Source organism: Gavia stellata, chromosome 7 (assembly GCF_030936135.1).
Source record: "Gavia stellata isolate bGavSte3 chromosome 7, bGavSte3.hap2, whole genome shotgun sequence".
In the NCBI taxonomy this organism is placed as follows: Eukaryota; Metazoa; Chordata; class Aves; order Gaviiformes; family Gaviidae; genus Gavia; species Gavia stellata.
In genome coordinates, this window is record NC_082600.1 from 6,966,293 (window position 1) to 6,983,692 (window position 17,400).

General features: G+C 54.0%; 1 protein-coding gene and 1 pseudogene across 1 annotated transcript; both read left to right on the forward strand.

Moving 5' to 3' along the window:
- Nucleotides 1–6,730: 6,730 nt before the first annotated feature.
- On the forward strand, nucleotides 6,731–7,744 carry LOC132317303 (inositol 1,4,5-trisphosphate receptor-interacting protein-like 1). The gene is made up of 2 exons (XM_059819477.1): nucleotides 6,731–6,790; nucleotides 6,947–7,744. Exons 1-2 carry the CDS (start codon nucleotides 6,731–6,733, stop codon nucleotides 7,742–7,744), a joined length of 858 nt encoding a protein of 285 aa, XP_059675460.1.
- Nucleotides 7,745–14,565: 6,821 nt separating this feature from the next.
- On the forward strand, nucleotides 14,566–16,015 carry LOC132317338 (inositol 1,4,5-trisphosphate receptor-interacting protein-like 1; annotated as a pseudogene).
- The last annotated feature ends 1,385 nt before the right edge of the window (nucleotides 16,016–17,400 follow it).

The following is a 17,400-nucleotide window of genomic DNA, read 5'->3' on the forward strand; positions in this document are numbered from 1 at the left end:
GTTACCAGCAGCAGGACGTGGCCAGAGAGCTGTGCTGTGCCAGACGAGCAGTTCTCCAAGCACAGGGCCAGGCCTGAGGACACTCCCCGGAGAGCTCGTGCTGCAGAACTGAGCAGGCTGGACACAGAGAACACGCTGCTCATGCGGCAGTGGGAATTGCTGCCGCATCTTTCCTCCACAGCAGAAGCACACTCTGGGGAGTGGGACCCGATGCAGCTGAAGGGGCCATTGCAAGGAGCCTTGCAACAGAGACTCCGTTACCACCTGGACGGTGACTGCCCTCCCTCTTCGAGAGAGTCCGTTCCCTCCGGGAGACTGGCCGTGGACAAAGATGGCAATAAATCACTTGTTTGAAGAAACGCTGCATCCATGAGTCTCTGTGCATCACTTTGATGGCGAACGCGGGCATAGGGTGCTGACAGCTCAGCTGCGGCAGAGTCAGCGAGCATTTTGCAGAAGAGCTGATGCAGTGGGCTCTGGTTTCAATGATTCCCTGGGCTTTGGCTTCCCAGGTGTTGTGGGTTAATGCCAGTAGGCAGCTTGGCATCACACAGCTACTCAGTCCCTTTCCCCCAGTGGGATGGAGGAGAGACTCTGAAGCATAAAAGTGGGAAAACGTGTGGGTTGAGAGAGGACAGTTTAGTACGTAAAGCAAGAGCTACATGCCCAGGCCAAGCAAAATAAAGAATTCATTCACTACTCCTCTGGTCTGCTGAGCAGACCTACCTTTTTAGGAAGCCGCCTGCCTCCCTGCGGCTCAGGTTACCATGAAATTTCCTAGCCTTTTATGTCCCTCAGTTTGTTATCATAGAATCATAGAATCATAGAATATCTCAAGTTGGATGGGACCCATAAGCATCATTGAGTCTGAGTCCCTGCTCCTTGCAGGACTATCTAAAACTATATCATATGACTAAGAGCATCATCCAGAGGCTCCTTGAACTCTGACAGGCTTAGTGCCATGACCGCTTCCCTGGGGAGCCTGTTCCAGTGACCAACCACCCTCTTAGGGAAGAACCTTTTCCTAAGGCCCAGTCTGAATTTCCCCTGACACAGCATTATTCTATTTCCTCGTGTCCTGTCGCTGGTCACCAGAGAGAGGAGATCAGCACCTGCCTCTCTGCTGCCCGCCTTGGGGAAGTTGTAGACTGCGATGAGGTCACCCCTCAGCCTTCTCTTCTCCAAGCTGATCAAGCCAAGCGACCTCAGCTGCTCCTCCTAAGCCTTACCCTCGAGGCCTTTCACCATCTTGGTCGCCCTCCTCTAGACACCTAGACACACTCTAATAGTCTGATGTCCTTCTTACATTGAGGCGCCCAAAACTGCACACAGTACTCGAGGTGGGGCTGCACCAGTGCAGTGTCGAGTGGGACAATCTCCTCCCTCAACCAGCTAGCTATGCTGTGCTCGATGCAGCCCAGGACCCAGTTGGCCCTTTGGGCTGCCAGGGCACGCTGTTGACTCCTATTAAATTTGCATTCAACCCAAACCCCCAGATCTCATTCTGCAGCGCTGCTCTCCAGCCTCTCATCCCCCGATTTGATTACCCCATTCCAGGTGGAGAATCGCGCACTTGCTCTTGTTACATTTCATACGGCTGGTGATTGCCCAGCTCTCTAGTCTATCCAGATCTCTCTGTAAGGCCTCTCTACCCTTGAGGGAGTCCACAGCTCCTCCTAGTTCAGTATCATCAGCAAACTTAATTAATGTACATTCGATTGCTGCACCCAGATCATTTATAAAAACATTAAAGAGCGCTGGCCCTAAAATCAAGCCCTGTGGGACCCCACTGGTGACTGGTCACCAGCCTCATGTAACCCCATTTACCATAACTCTTTGAGCCCAACCCATCAGCCAGTTGCTCACCCAACATATTATGGACTTGTCTAGCTGTGTGCTGGACATTTTGTCCGGAAGGATACTGGGAGAGACAGTACCAAAAGCTTTGCTAAAATCCAAAAAACCCCACATTTACTGGCTTCCCTTGGTCAATTAAATGGGTGACCTTGTCATAAAAGGAAATTAAGTCAGTTAAGCAGAACTTTCCCCTCGTGAACCCATGTTGGCTATGACCAATGACTGCATTGTCTCTCAAGTGTTTTTCAGTAACTCCCAGAATAACCTTCTCCGTAATTTTACCAGGCACTGAAGTGAGACTGACAGGCCTGTAATTACCAGGGTCTTCCTTCTTTCCATTCTTGAAAATTGGGACAACATTTACCAGCTTCCAGTCAACTGCAACCTCTCCAGACTCCCCAGACTGCTGAAAAATAATCGAGAAAGGTCCTGCGATAACATTGGCCAGCTCTTTCAGTACCCTGGTATGAATCCCGTCAGGCTGCATAGATTTTTTCGCATTCAGCTGGAGCAGCAAGTCTCAAACAAGTTCAGAGTCAGCTGGGAGCTCATCATCCCCCCAGTCACGATCTTCCAACACAAGGCTCCGGGGGTCCCAGGGCCCATCATTGGTGTTAAAGACAGAAGCCAAGAAGGCGTTAAACTTCTCTGCTTTGTCTACATCCCTATTTGTGACGTGACCAACCTCATCAAGTAAGGGACCAATGTTATCTCTGATCCTCCTTTTGCTGTTAACATATTTAAAAAAGCCATTTTTGTTGTCCTTCACAGTGCTAGACAGCTTGAACTCTAATCAAGCTTTGGCCGCATGAATTTCTCCCTACAGTGGCGAACAGCATCTCTGTAGTCCTCCCGTGTTGCCTGCCCTTCCTTCCAGTGGCTATACACTTTTCCTTCTGCACCTATGTTCTAGAAGAAGATCCCTGCTCGGCAAAAACAGCCTTCTGCACTGCTTGCTTGACTTCCAACACTTTGTAATTGCCTGGTCCGGCACTCTTAAGAGATGGCTCTTAAAAAGTGACCAGCACTAATGGACCCCAATACCCTCTAATGAAGAGGCCCAGGGGACCTTACTAACTAGTTCCTTGAGCAGCCTGAAGTCTGCTGTCCCCACAGCCAGGCTCGAAGTTTTGCTGGCAGTTTTCCTCCTGTTGCCAACAACTGGAAACTCAGCTATTTCGTGGTCACTGTGACCAAGAATGCCACCAATCACCACTTTGCCCACGAGTCCCTCTCTGTTCACAAACAACAAATCTAGGAGGGCGTCTTTCCTAGTCGGCTCCCTTAGTACCCATATCAAAACGTTATCATCAACGTGGCCTTCAGGAATTTCCTGGGCCTGTTCGTGTCTGCTCTATGACAGTCCCAGTTCGCAGCTGGGACATTGAAGTCGCCCATAAGGACAATCTAGGGTGACTGATCTAGAAATTTCCCCTGATTCCTTAGAGAGTAATACATCGGTGCTGTCATCCTGGCTGGGTGATCTACAGTAGAGTCCTGCAAGAACATCTGCTTTATTAGCTTTTCTCTGAATCTTTACAGAGAGGCTCTCAACCATTTCCCGCTTTGAGAAAGGTGAACCCCATCTGTCGCTAGCTGGCCAAGTGTCATGGAGACTGACCTGTGATCAAAAACCCCAAAATTCTGCTGGTGACACCAGTCACAGAGCCAGGTATTGATCAGCTGGGTCTTCTTGTTTCTTCCCTCTTCATTCCCTGCAACTGAAGGCACAGAGGAAAACACTACTTAAGCACAAAGTAAAACCCTGCTTGTGCTCCTGATCCCTTAACCATTCGTCCCAAGGCTCTGAAGTCTCTTTTGATCACCCTTGGTCTTCTTATTGCAACTTCATCGCTGCCTACATAAAAAAACAATAACAGATAATAAACTGAGGGCCATACCAGACTGGGAACATTTCTAATCACAGCTTTAACATGAGCCTCAGGGAAGGACCACATACAGTGGCCAGGTCAGACATCAACTATTGCCTGCTCATGCCTCTGAAGCAGCATGGGTGGTTTTGACTCTGTTGTCCAAATGCCATATAACAGTGCTGCCGTCCAGCCACTCCTCCAAACTCCAGGTGACAAAAGGAAGCAAGTATAGCCTCTTCATTGAGGTGAAGATTGGGGTGCAGAAATGCGACTTGGACATCTTCTGGAGAAGCCAGACTACGGAGGCCATCTTCACCCCAAGAACAATGCGGCCAGAGAGCTACGCTGTGGCAGTAGTTCTTCAGGCATATCACCAGGCACGCCCCGCATGACAGCTGCCACCTCAAATGCCTGCAGAACTGCGCCCGCATCCTGGTGGGCACAGGCTTTTCCACCTATACTTTGAAGACAGTTGTGATGCACCTCCTGACCTCCATACCCCTGTCAGGCTGGCGCAGGAGGGATTTCCTGCCGCGGCTGCAGGATATCATGCGGTACCTGTGCGGCTGCCTGGAGGAGAAACGCCTTGATCATTCTTCTTTGGCAATGAGACCGTGCCCGAGGAGATCACCTTGCCCCAGCCTTCCAAACGGCCGAGCCACTCAACCTCTTCCAGCACCTGGCACAGGATCCTGAAGCCCACGCTGAGGCACTGCGTGAGTTCGATGAGCTGCAAGATAGGCTCACGAGGCTGCTGTTCTATGGACAATGAAAGAGGTCTTCATGCACAGAGCTGTGTTTGCGCGGCTCACAGCTGATGGCACACGACCACCTCGTACCCCAGGGAAAAAGAGGGGAGAAGGCTGGACACAGGAAGGAAAGGGAAAACCCCGTGCAGCACCAATTCTTTATTCGTGCGCATGAGGTGTCCCATTCAAATTGGGGCACCCCGAACGAGGTTTTACACGAGGTTCTTATACCTTTCCTGGGCGACCAGGTACAACAGGATTTGACCAATCGCTACTTAACACACGCGTAGTACTATTTTGCAAAGCAGCTATAAATCTGCGGCGTCACCATCCCCCTGCTTCCTTCTTGATCTAAACGACCCTGAGTTGGTCTTGCTACAGTTACTTATCAATGATGCCAGATACGGGGAGGGTTTCACAGAGGTGTTCCAGGGGCTAGGAAGCAGGCATGATAGTCTGGGATTGGAGAATTCAGAGCACGTGAGTAAGGGACAGGATCCCGGAAAAGTCAAGCAGGCAAAGGTGAGCCACCCACCCGCCCGCATTAGAACCAGTGCCACCAGGAAAGCGCGTAAGCTATTAGCAACTGGAGATTCCTTACTGAGGGGCACTGAAGCACCTGTTTGCCATCCAGACCATTTGTCTAGAGAAGTTTGCTGCCCACCAGCAGCTCACATTCCTGACGCCACTGAGAGGCTGCCAAGCCTGCTGAATGGTACAGGATATCATCCAGTCCTGCTACGCAAAGTAGGGTCAAACAATACTGTGACGAGGCAACTCAGAAGCAGCAAAAGAGGCCGCGTGTCCCTCGGAGCAATGCTAAAAGGATCAGGAGCACAGGTGGTGTTCTCCTCTATCCCGCCGGGAGGAGGAAGGGGTTCGGGAAGGAGCAGACAAACTGAGCACTGAATGCCTGGCTGCGTAGCTGGTACTCAAGGTTTTGGCTTCTCTGGTCATGGCTCTACCTTTGAGAAGCCAGGTTTGTTGGGAGCTGATGGCATTCACCTGACCCCATACCCCAGGGAAAAAGAGGGGAGAAAGTGGGACACAGAAAGGAAAGGGAAATCCCTGCACAGCAGCCCTCTGCCGAGAGCGGCACCATCCTCCTCTCAATGGTCTCCCCAGCGCAGCAGCCGGTGAAGACCACAGTGGCTACGAAGATGATTTTCGCCTGCTTTCCCCTCGCACTGTCACGGCCATGGTGCTGATTTCACAAGGGCCGGGAAACTCCCTGGCAGCTCCGTCTGGGCAGGGACCAAGCAAGAGGCTTGTTCACTGGGTTCCGGGTAGAGAATCTGCCTGTCCCAGACACTCCCCAGGGACTTGGTACCGCAGAGCTGAACATGCTGGACATGGAGAAGACGCTGCTCTATCGGCAGAGCGAGTTTCCCCCTGGGAAATCTCCACCCGCACCCCCTCATCACCCTTGGGAAATGTCTCTTTGGAAGCAATGTCCTCTCGCAGTGGCACAGCAGGAGCAGAGGTCCTGCCATGGGCAGGTCCCACCCCACCACCAGGATATACACCACCACCCACCATCGGTGTCACGAAGGCACCAAGAGCACACCCATGTCCACAAGCACAGAGGTCAGCACCAAGGGAGCCGATCCCATCTCACAGGATGGCATCTCAAGGAACAAGCATCCACGGGTTACGTCACCCGATTTTATGTTTGGTAAGGGCTTGGGAGGCTTCTGTCTGCTTTGTAAAGGGAGCCCCTGGGAGCCACGTCCTGCCGGGTGGGTCTGCACTTTGTGGGTGTCGGGGCTATGGCTGCCTGGGGCAGCTGTGAGTCGCTGAGCCGGGGTAGGGCCAAAGGCTGGGGCTGGCTGGCGGGCGTGCCTGTGATGCGCTCTGGCGCCTGTGACAGCACAGGGCACGAGTCACAATGGGGGTGGTTATAAGGGGCGCCAGCAGGCAGCGCTGCCCCAGTCCGGCCTGGGCCAGCGGTGAGTGCGCACGCGGGGGGAGGCTGAGCTGGAGGAGGGCGTGGGCAGGAACGCGGAGCCCCAGGGGGGTGGGTTCTCACCCTGCCTCGAGGGCCCAGACACTCGTGGGAGCGCCTTGGGCAGGGCACTGTGCTGCTGCCGCCGCCGGGGCTGACAGCAGGCCTTCCTGCCTCCCACGATGCCTCGCCCCCTCTCCTACATGTCCCCAGATCCCTGCGGCTCTCATCTCTGCCCCCCCACCACCAGCAGCTCCCTCCCTCCCAGCCCCACTGAACCCCTTCTCTCCCTCCTCCTGCAGGCCATGGCTGTCGCAATATTCCTCGCACTCATTGTGCAAAGCCTCCTCCAGTACCCGCAGATGGTCAGGGATGAGCTGGATGAGGCCACGCGCGAGTGCATGCAGCAGTGTGCGGAGCAGCTGAGCCAGGAGATGACTCGGCTGCTGCAGGAGCTGGAGCAGAGGAGCCAGGAGCAGAGCGCCTTTGCCTGGGGAGCCCTGCTCTTTGCTGCCTTGCAGCAGTGGCAATTCTGGGCCGTTGCTGGAGTCCTGGTCCTGCTCTTTGGGCTCTGCTGGTGGCTCAGGAAAGGGAGCCGTCAGCCAGCCAGCAGCCGCAAGGAGGGCAGCTCCAGAAAGAAGGCACATAATAAGGAGCAGGCAGTAAAACCCAGTGTTGCACTGCATGTGGGCAGAGTTTTGTCCAGTCGCCTCCTGGACCTGCCAGAATCGTTCGTGATGGTGGAGGAGCTGGTGGATGAACTTCTCCGCATCTGCCGAAAGCTTTCCAGGAATACTTTCATGCCGCAACTGAAGCCAGCCATTGGGGTGGGCAGTGCCTTAGAAAGTTGGAGTCCTCATAAGCATGATGCTGTCTTCTGCCTGCTTGTGCCCCTGAAGCCCCCCCGTGGGCACACCTTCCACCTGGAACTGGGCACCATGGAGGAGATGCCAGCGAGGCATGCCAGTCTCCGCGTGGAGCTCAAGTGCACCTGCACGAGGGAGCAGCTGGTGGAGGACATGCTGTGCTTCCTCCACCACCCCGAGGAGGAGCTGAGGAGGAATCAGGGCGCCAGCCTCCTAGACACCCTCTGCACCGGCCCCTACCTAGACATGGAGAAAACCACCCTCTGGTTCCAGATATTGGTAAAAGCAGCCTGGGTGGCTTTGCCTCTGTCGCAACACTGCCGTCTAACAGTGCTACCTTCCAGGCGCTCAGGCAAGCTCCGGCTGACAAACACGGACGATATTACCCTCCTGATTGAGGTGATGTTTGGGGTGCAGCAAGATGGCTCAGACACCTTCCTGAGCATCGAGTAGGTAGAGGCCAGTGTTACCAGCAGCAGGACGTGGCCAGAGAGCTGTGCTGTGCCAGACGAGCAGTTCTCCAAGCACAGGGCCAGGCCTGAGGACACTCCCCGGGGAGCTCGTGCTGCAGAACTGAGCAGGCTGGACACAGAGAACACGCTGCTCATGCGGCAGTGGGAATTGCTGCCGCATCTTTCCTCCACAGCAGAAGCACACTCTGGGGAGTGGGACCCGATGCAGCTGAAGGGGCCATTGCAAGGAGCCTTGCAACAGAGACTCCGTTACCACCTGGACGGTGACTGCCCTCCCTCTTCGAGAGAGTCCGTTCCCTCCGGGAGACTGGCCGTGGACAAAGATGGCAATAAATCACTTGTTTGAAGAAACGCTGCATCCATGAGTCTCTGTGCATCACTTTGATGGCGAACGCGGGCATAGGGTGCTGACAGCTCAGCTGCGGCAGAGTCAGCGAGCATTTTGCAGAAGAGCTGATGCAGTGGGCTCTGGTTTCAATGATTCCCTGGGCTTTGGCTTCCCAGGTGTTGTGGGTTAATGCCAGTAGGCAGCTTGGCATCACACAGCTACTCAGTCCCTTTCCCCCAGTGGGATGGAGGAGAGACTCTGAAGCATAAAAGTGGGAAAACGTGTGGGTTGAGAGAGGACAGTTTAGTACGTAAAGCAAGAGCTACATGCCCAGGCCAAGCAAAATAAAGAATTCATTCACTACTCCTCTGGTCTGCTGAGCAGACCTACCTTTTTAGGAAGCCGCCTGCCTCCCTGCGGCTCAGGTTACCATGAAATTTCCTAGCCTTTTATGTCCCTCAGTTTGTTATCATAGAATCATAGAATCATAGAATATCTCAAGTTGGATGGGACCCATAAGCATCATTGAGTCTGAGTCCCTGCTCCTTGCAGGACTATCTAAAACTATATCATATGACTAAGAGCATCATCCAGAGGCTCCTTGAACTCTGACAGGCTTAGTGCCATGACCGCTTCCCTGGGGAGCCTGTTCCAGTGACCAACCACCCTCTTAGGGAAGAACCTTTTCCTAAGGCCCAGTCTGAATTTCCCCTGACACAGCATTATTCTATTTCCTCGTGTCCTGTCGCTGGTCACCAGAGAGAGGAGATCAGCACCTGCCTCTCTGCTGCCCGCCTTGGGGAAGTTGTAGACTGCGATGAGGTCACCCCTCAGCCTTCTCTTCTCCAAGCTGATCAAGCCAAGCGACCTCAGCTGCTCCTCCTAAGCCTTACCCTCGAGGCCTTTCACCATCTTGGTCGCCCTCCTCTAGACACCTAGACACACTCTAATAGTCTGATGTCCTTCTTACATTGAGGCGCCCAAAACTGCACACAGTACTCGAGGTGGGGCTGCACCAGTGCAGTGTCGAGTGGGACAATCTCCTCCCTCAACCAGCTAGCTATGCTGTGCTCGATGCAGCCCAGGACCCAGTTGGCCCTTTGGGCTGCCAGGGCACGCTGTTGACTCCTATTAAATTTGCATTCAACCCAAACCCCCAGATCTCATTCTGCAGCGCTGCTCTCCAGCCTCTCATCCCCCGATTTGATTACCCCATTCCCGGTGGAGAATCGCGCACTTGCTCTTGTTACATTTCATACGGCTGGTGATTGCCCAGCTCTCTAGTCTATCCAGATCTCTCTGTAAGGCCTCTCTACCCTTGAGGGAGTCCACAGCTCCTCCTAGTTCAGTATCATCAGCAAACTTAATTAATGTACATTCGATTGCTGCACCCAGATCATTTATAAAAACATTAAAGAGCGCTGGCCCTAAAATCAAGCCCTGTGGGACCCCACTGGTGACTGGTCACCAGCCTCATGTAACCCCATTTACCATAACTCTTTGAGCCCAACCCATCAGCCAGTTGCTCACCCAACATATTATGGACTTGTCTAGCTGTGTGCTGGACATTTTGTCCGGAAGGATACTGGGAGAGACAGTACCAAAAGCTTTGCTAAAATCCAAAAAACCCCACATTTACTGGCTTCCCTTGGTCAATTAAATGGGTGACCTTGTCATAAAAGGAAATTAAGTCAGTTAAGCAGAACTTTCCCCTCGTGAACCCATGTTGGCTATGACCAATGACTGCATTGTCTCTCAAGTGTTTTTCAGTAACTCCCAGAATAACCTTCTCCGTAATTTTACCAGGCACTGAAGTGAGACTGACAGGCCTGTAATTACCAGGGTCTTCCTTCTTTCCATTCTTGAAAATTGGGACAACATTTACCAGCTTCCAGTCAACTGCAACCTCTCCAGACTCCCCAGACTGCTGAAAAATAATCGAGAAAGGTCCTGCGATAACATTGGCCAGCTCTTTCAGTACCCTGGTATGAATCCCGTCAGGCTGCATAGATTTTTTCGCATTCAGCTGGAGCAGCAAGTCTCAAACAAGTTCAGAGTCAGCTGGGAGCTCATCATCCCCCCAGTCACGATCTTCCAACACAAGGCTCCGGGGGTCCCAGGGCCCATCATTGGTGTTAAAGACAGAAGCCAAGAAGGCGTTAAACTTCTCTGCTTTGTCTACATCCCTATTTGTGACGTGACCAACCTCATCAAGTAAGGGACCAATGTTATCTCTGATCCTCCTTTTGCTGTTAACATATTTAAAAAAGCCATTTTTGTTGTCCTTCACAGTGCTAGACAGCCTGAACTCTAATCAAGCTTTGGCCGCATGAATTTCTCCCTACAGTGGCGAACAGCATCTCTGTAGTCCTCCCGTGTTGCCTGCCCTTCCTTCCAGTGGCTATACACTTTTCCTTCTGCACCTATGTTCTAGAAGAAGATCCCTGCTCGGCAAAAACAGCCTTCTGCACTGCTTGCTTGACTTCCAACACTTTGTAATTGCCTGGTCCGGCACTCTTAAGAGATGGCTCTTAAAAAGTGACCAGCACTAAAGGACCCCAATACCCTCTAACGAAGAGGCCCAGGGGACCTTACTAACTAGTTCCTTGAGCAGCCTGAAGTCTGCTGTCCCCACAGCCAGGCTCGAAGTTTTGCTGGCAGTTTTCCTCCTGTTGCCAACAACTGGAAACTCAGCTATTTCGTGGTCACTGTGACCAAGAATGCCACCAATCACCACTTTGCCCACGAGTCCCTCTCTGTTCACAAACAACAAATCTAGGAGGGCGTCTTTCCTAGTCGGCTCCCTTAGTACCCATATCAAAACGTTATCATCAACGTGGCCTTCAGGAATTTCCTGGGCCTGTTCGTGTCTGCTCTATGACAGTCCCAGTTCGCAGCTGGGACATTGAAGTCGCCCATAAGGACAATCTAGGGTGACTGATCTAGAAATTTCCCCTGATTCCTTAGAGAGTAATACATCGGTGCTGTCATCCTGGCTGGGTGATCTATAGTAGAGTCCTGCAAGAACATCTGCTTTATTAGCTTTTCTCTGAATCTTTACAGAGAGGCTCTCAACCATTTCCCGCTTTGAGAAAGGTGAACCCCATCTGTCGCTAGCTGGCCAAGTGTCATGGAGACTGACCTGTGATCAAAAACCCCAAAATTCTGCTGGTGACACCAGTCACAGAGCCAGGTATTGATCAGCTGGGTCTTCTTGTTTCTTCCCTCTTCATTCCCTGCAACTGAAGGCACAGAGGAAAACACTACTTAAGCACAAAGTAAAACCCTGCTTGTGCTCCTGATCCCTTAACCATTCGTCCCAAGGCTCTGAAGTCTCTTTTGATCACCCTTGGTCTTCTTATTGCAACTTCATCGCTGCCTACATAAAAAAACAATAACAGATAATAAACTGAGGGCCATACCAGACTGGGAACATTTCTAATCACAGCTTTAACATGAGCCTCAGGGAAGGACCACATACAGTGGCCAGGTCAGACATCAACTATTGCCTGCTCATGCCTCTGAAGCAGCATGGGTGGTTTTGACTCTGTTGTCCAAATGCCATATAACAGTGCTGCCGTCCAGCCACTCCTCCAAACTCCAGGTGACAAAAGGCAGCAAGTATAGCTTCTTCATTGAGGTGAAGATTGGGGTGCAGAAATGCGACTTGGACATCTTCTGGAGAAGCCAGACTACGGAGGCCATCTTCACCCCAAGAACAATGCGGCCAGAGAGCTACGCTGTGGCAGTAGTTCTTCAGGCATATCACCAGGCACGCCCCGCATGACAGCTGCCACCTCAAATGCCTGCAGAACTGCGCCCGCATCCTGGTGGGCACAGGCTTTTCCACCTATACTTTGAAGACAGTTGTGATGCACCTCCTGACCTCCATACCCCTGTCAGGCTGGCGCAGGAGGGATTTCCTGCCGCGGCTGCAGGATATCATGCGGTACCTGTGCGGCTGCCTGGAGGAGAAACGCCTTGATCATTCTTCTTTGGCAATGAGACCGTGCCCGAGGAGATCACCTTGCCCCAGCCTTCCAAACGGCCGAGCCACTCAACCTCTTCCAGCACCTGGCACAGGATCCTGCTGCCCACGCTGAGGCACTGCGTGAGTTCGATGAGCTGCAAGATAGGCTCACGAGGCTGCTGTTCTATGGACAATGAAAGAGGTCTTCATGCACAGAGCTGTGTTTGCGCGGCTCACAGCTGATGGCACACGACCACCTCGTACCCCAGGGAAAAAGAGGGGAGAAGGCTGGACACAGGAAGGAAAGGGAAAACCCCGTGCAGCACCAATTCTTTATTCGTGCGCATGAGGTGTCCCATTCAAATTGGGGCACCCCGAACGAGGTTTTACACGAGGTTCTTATACCTTTCCTGGGCGACCAGGTACAACAGGATTTGACCAATCGCTACTTAACACACGCGTAGTACTATTTTGCAAAGCAGCTATAAATCTGCGGCGTCACCATCCCCCTGCTTCCTTCTTGATCTAAACGACCCTGAGTTGGTCTTGCTACAGTTACTTATCAATGATGCCAGATACGGGGAGGGTTTCACAGAGGTGTTCCAGGGGCTAGGAAGCAGGCATGATAGTCTGGGATTGGAGAATTCAGAGCACGTGAGTAAGGGACAGGATCCCGGAAAAGTCAAGCAGGCAAAGGTGAGCCACCCACCCGCCCGCATTAGAACCAGTGCCACCAGGAAAGCGCGTAAGCTATTAGCAACTGGAGATTCCTTACTGAGGGGCACTGAAGCACCTGTTTGCCATCCAGACCATTTGTCTAGAGAAGTTTGCTGCCCACCAGCAGCTCACATTCCTGACGCCACTGAGAGGCTGCCAAGCCTGCTGAATGGTACAGGATATCATCCAGTCCTGCTACGCAAAGTAGGGTCAAACAATACTGTGACGAGGCAACTTAGAAGCAGCAAAAGAGGCCGCGTGTCCCTCGGAGCAATGCTAAAAGGATCAGGAGCACAGGCGGTGTTCTCCTCTATCCCGCCGGGAGGAGGAAGGGGTTCGGGAAGGAGCAGACAAACTGAGCACTGAATGCCTGGCTGCGTAGCTGGTACTCAAGGTTTTGGCTTCTCTGGTCATGGCTCTACCTTTGAGAAGCCAGGTTTGTTGGGAGCTGATGGCATTCACCTGACCCCATACCCCAGGGAAAAAGAGGGGAGAAAGTGGGACACAGAAAGGAAAGGGAAATCCCTGCACAGCAGCCCTCTGCCGAGAGCGGCACCATCCTCCTCTCAATGGTCTCCCCAGCGCAGCAGCCGGTGAAGACCACAGTGGCTACGAAGATGATTTTCGCCTGCTTTCCCCTCGCACTGTCACGGCCATGGTGCTGATTTCACAAGGGCCGGGAAACTCCCTGGCAGCTCCGTCTGGGCAGGGACCAAGCAAGAGGCTTGTTCACTGGGTTCCGGGTAGAGAATCTGCCTGTCCCAGACACTCCCCAGGGACTTGGTACCGCAGAGCTGAACATGCTGGACATGGAGAAGACGCTGCTCTATCGGCAGAGCGAGTTTCCCCCTGGGAAATCTCCACCCGCACCCCCTCATCACCCTTGGGAAATGTCTCTTTGGAAGCAATGTCCTCTCGCAGTGGCACAGCAGGAGCAGAGGTCCTGCCATGGGCAGGTCCCACCCCACCACCAGGATATACACCACCACCCACCATCGGTGTCACGAAGGCCCCAAGAGCACACCCATGTCCACAAGCACAGAGGTCAGCACCAAGGGAGCCGATCCCATCTCACAGGATGGCATCTCAAGGAACAAGCATCCACGGGTTACGTCACCCGATTTTATGTTTGGTAAGGGCTTGGGAGGCTTCTGTCTGCTTTGTAAAGGGAGCCCCTGGGAGCCACGTCCTGCCGGGTGGGTCTGCACTTTGTGGGTGTCGGGGCTTCGGCTGCCTGGGGCAGCTGTGAGTCGCTGAGCCGGGGTAGGGCCAAAGGCTGGGGCTGGCTGGCGGGCGTGCCTGTGATGCGCTCTGGTGCCTGTGACAGCACAGGGCACGAGTCACAATGGGGGTGGTTATAAGGGGCGCCAGCAGGCAGCGCTGCCCCAGTCCGGCCTGGGCCAGCGGTGAGTGCGCACGCGGGGGGAGGCTGAGCTGGAGGAGGGCGTGGGCAGGAACGCGGAGCCCCAGGGGGGTGGGTTCTCACCACGCTCGTGGGAGCTCCTGCAGCAGGGCGCTGTGCCGCCGCCACCGCCGGGGCTGAGAGCAGGCCTTGCTGCCTCCCAGATGCCTTGCCCCCTCTCCTACCTTCCCCTAGATCCCTGTGACTCCCGTCCCTGTCCCCGTCCCCCCCCCCAGCTCCCTCCCTCCCAGCCCCACTGAACCCCTTCTCTCCCTCCTCCTGCAGGCCATGGCTGTCACAGAATTCTTCGCACTCATTGTGCAAAGCCTCCTCCAGTACCCGCAGATGGTCGGTGATGAGCTGGATGAGGCCACACGCGAGCGCATGCAGCAGCGTGCGGAGCAGCTGAGCCAGGAGATGACTCGGCTGCTGCAGGAGCTGGAGCAAAGGAGCCAGGAGCTGAGGAGCCAGGAGCTGAGTAGCCAGGAGCAGAGCGGCTTTGCCTGGGAAGCCCTGCTCTTTGCTGCCTTGCAGCAGTGGCAATTCTGGGCCATTGCTGGAGTCCTGGTCCTGCTCTTTGGGTTCTGCTGGTGGCTCAGGAAAAAGAGACATGAGCCAGACATCAGCAGCGACGAGGAAAGCTCCAGCAGCGACAGGGAGCCGGTGGAGGCGGAGGAGGAAGAAGATAATGACAATGATGATGCAAATGACGTGGGAAGGTTTTTGGAGGAGCACATACAGTGGCCAGTTCAGAACATGGCCAAAGAGAGGCAGCTGGCAGAGGAGCTCATGGGCAACTTCATCCTTGCCTTCAACAGCTCTTGTCAAAGAGTTTCTTCCCAGTGCTGCAATCAGCCATTGGGGTGGGCAGCGCCTTTGAATGCTGGAGTCCCCGTGAGAAAGACATTGTCTACCGCCTGCTTGTGCCCCTCAAGCCCCCCCGTGGGCATGCCTTCCACCTGGAGCTGGGCACTGCAGGGGAGATGCTGGCAAGGACCTTCTCCATGGGTGTAGAGCTGGTATGCATCTGCATGAGGGAGTGGCTGGCAGGACAGATGCTGTGCTTTCTCCACCACCCCGAGGAGCAGCGGAGGAGGAATCAGGACCCCAGCCTCCTACGCACCCTCTGCACTGAATCCTACCTAGATGGGCAAAAACTGCCCGCTAGTTCCATCAATTGGTGAAAGCAGCATGGGTGATTTTGCCTCTGTCGTGCCAATGCTGTTTAAAAGTGCTGCCCTCCAGCCGCTCCTGCAAATTCCAGGTGACAAAAGGCCACACGGAGAGCCTCACCATTGAGATGATGTTTGGGGTGCAGCAAGGTGACTCGGACATCTTCCTGAGCAGCCAGACTACGGAGGCCATCTTCACCCCAAGCACGACATGGCCAGAGAGCTACGCTGTGGCAGAGGTGAAGTTCTTCAGGCATATCGCCAGGCAAGCCCCACATGACAGCTGCCACCTCAAATGCCTGCATATCTGCGCCCGCATCCTGGTGGGCACAGGCTTTTCCACCTATATATTGAAGACAGTTGTGATGCACCTCCTGACCTCCATACCCCTGTCAAGCTGGCGCAGGAGGGATTTCCTGCCGCGGCTGCAGGATATCATGCAGTACCTGCGCTGCTGCCTGGAGGAGAAACGCCTTGATCACTTCTTCTTTGGCAATGAGACCGTGCCCGAGGAGATCACCTTGCCCCCAGCCTTCCAAACGGCCGAGCCACTCAACCTCTTCCAGCACCTGGCACAGGATCCTGCTGCCCACGCTGAGGCACTGCGTGAGTTCGATGAGCTGCAAGATAGGCTCACGAGGCTGCTGTTCTATGGACAATGAAAGAGGTCTTCATGCACAGAGCTATGTTTGCGCGGCTCACAGCTGATGGCACACAACCACCTCGTACCCCAGGGAAAAAGAGGGGAGAAGGCTGGACACAGGAAGGAAAGGGAAAACCCCGTGCGCAGCAGCCCTCTGCCAAGAGCAGCAGCGTTCTCCTCTCAATGGTGTCCCCAGCGCAGCAGACGGTGATGACGATGGTGGCGACAAAGACGAGTTTCGCCCTGCTTTCCCCTCGCACTGGCTGCGGCCGGGAAGGCATTTCACAGGGGCTCAGACATTCTTGCTGGCAGCTCCGGCTGTGCAAGGACCAAGCAAGAGGCACTGCTGATGTGCCTCGGTGTGCTCACTGGGGGCCGGGTGGAGAGTCTACCCATCCTAGACGCTCCCCGGGAGGCTGGTGCCGCAGAACCGAGCACGCAGCATATGGAGAAGACACTGCTCAGTTGGCAGCGGGAACTGCTGAACACACCTTTCCTCCAGAGCAAAAGCACACTCTGGGGAGTCTGAGCCGATGCAGCTGAAGAGGCTGTTGCAAGAAGGCTTGTGACAGAGACTCCCGTTACCACCTGGACGGTGACTGCCCTCCCTCTTCGAGAGAGTCCATTCCCTCCGGGAGATTGGCCGTGGACAAAGATGGCAATAAATCACTTGTTTGAAGAAACGCTGCATCCATGAGTCTCTGTGCATCACTTTGATGGCGAACGCGGGCATAGGGTGCTGACAGCTCAGCTGCGGCAGAGTCAGCGAGCATTTTGCAGAAGAGCTGATGCAGTGGGCTCTGGTTTCAATGATTTCCTGGGCTTTGGCTTCCCAGGTGTTGTGGGTTAATGCCAGTAGGCAGCTTGGCATCACGCTGCTGCTCAATCCCTTTCCCCCAGTGGGATGGAGGAGAGACTCTGAAGCATAAAAGTGGGAAAACGTGTGGGTTGAGAGAGGACAGCTTAGTAGGTAATGCAAGAGCTACATGCCCAGGCCAAGCAAATTAAAGAATTCATTCACTACTCCCCTGCTCTGCTGAGCACACCTGCCTTTTCGGGAAGCGTTCTGCCTCCCTGCGGCTCAGGGTGAAGGCGTTACCAGGAAACTTCCTAACCTAGTACGGCCCTCAGATTATTAGCCACTCTTGCTTTTTCATGTGGGTACCAACAAAGTCGCGATGAGAAGCCCAAGGGCGGTCAAAAGAGACTTCAGGGCCTCGGGGAGATTGGTAAAGGGATCAGGAGCACAGGTAGTGTTCTCCTCTGTCCTCACAGTCGTAGGGAATGACATCGAAACAAGCAGGCGGACACAGCTTATCAATACCTGGCTCTGGGGCTAGCGTCACTAGCAGAATTTGGGGTTTTTCCATCACGGGATGGTCTACCTGACTCCAGGCCTGCTGG

Coding starts and splice junctions, on each gene's coding strand:
- LOC132317303 (XM_059819477.1), top strand. CDS start 6,731: ATGGCTGTCGCAATATTCCTCGCACTCATTGTGCAAAGCCTCCTCCAG. Junction 6,791..6,946: donor TCCTCCAGTACCCGCAGATG/GTCAGGGATGAG, acceptor GCTGCCTTGCAG/CAGTGGCAATTCTGGGCCGT.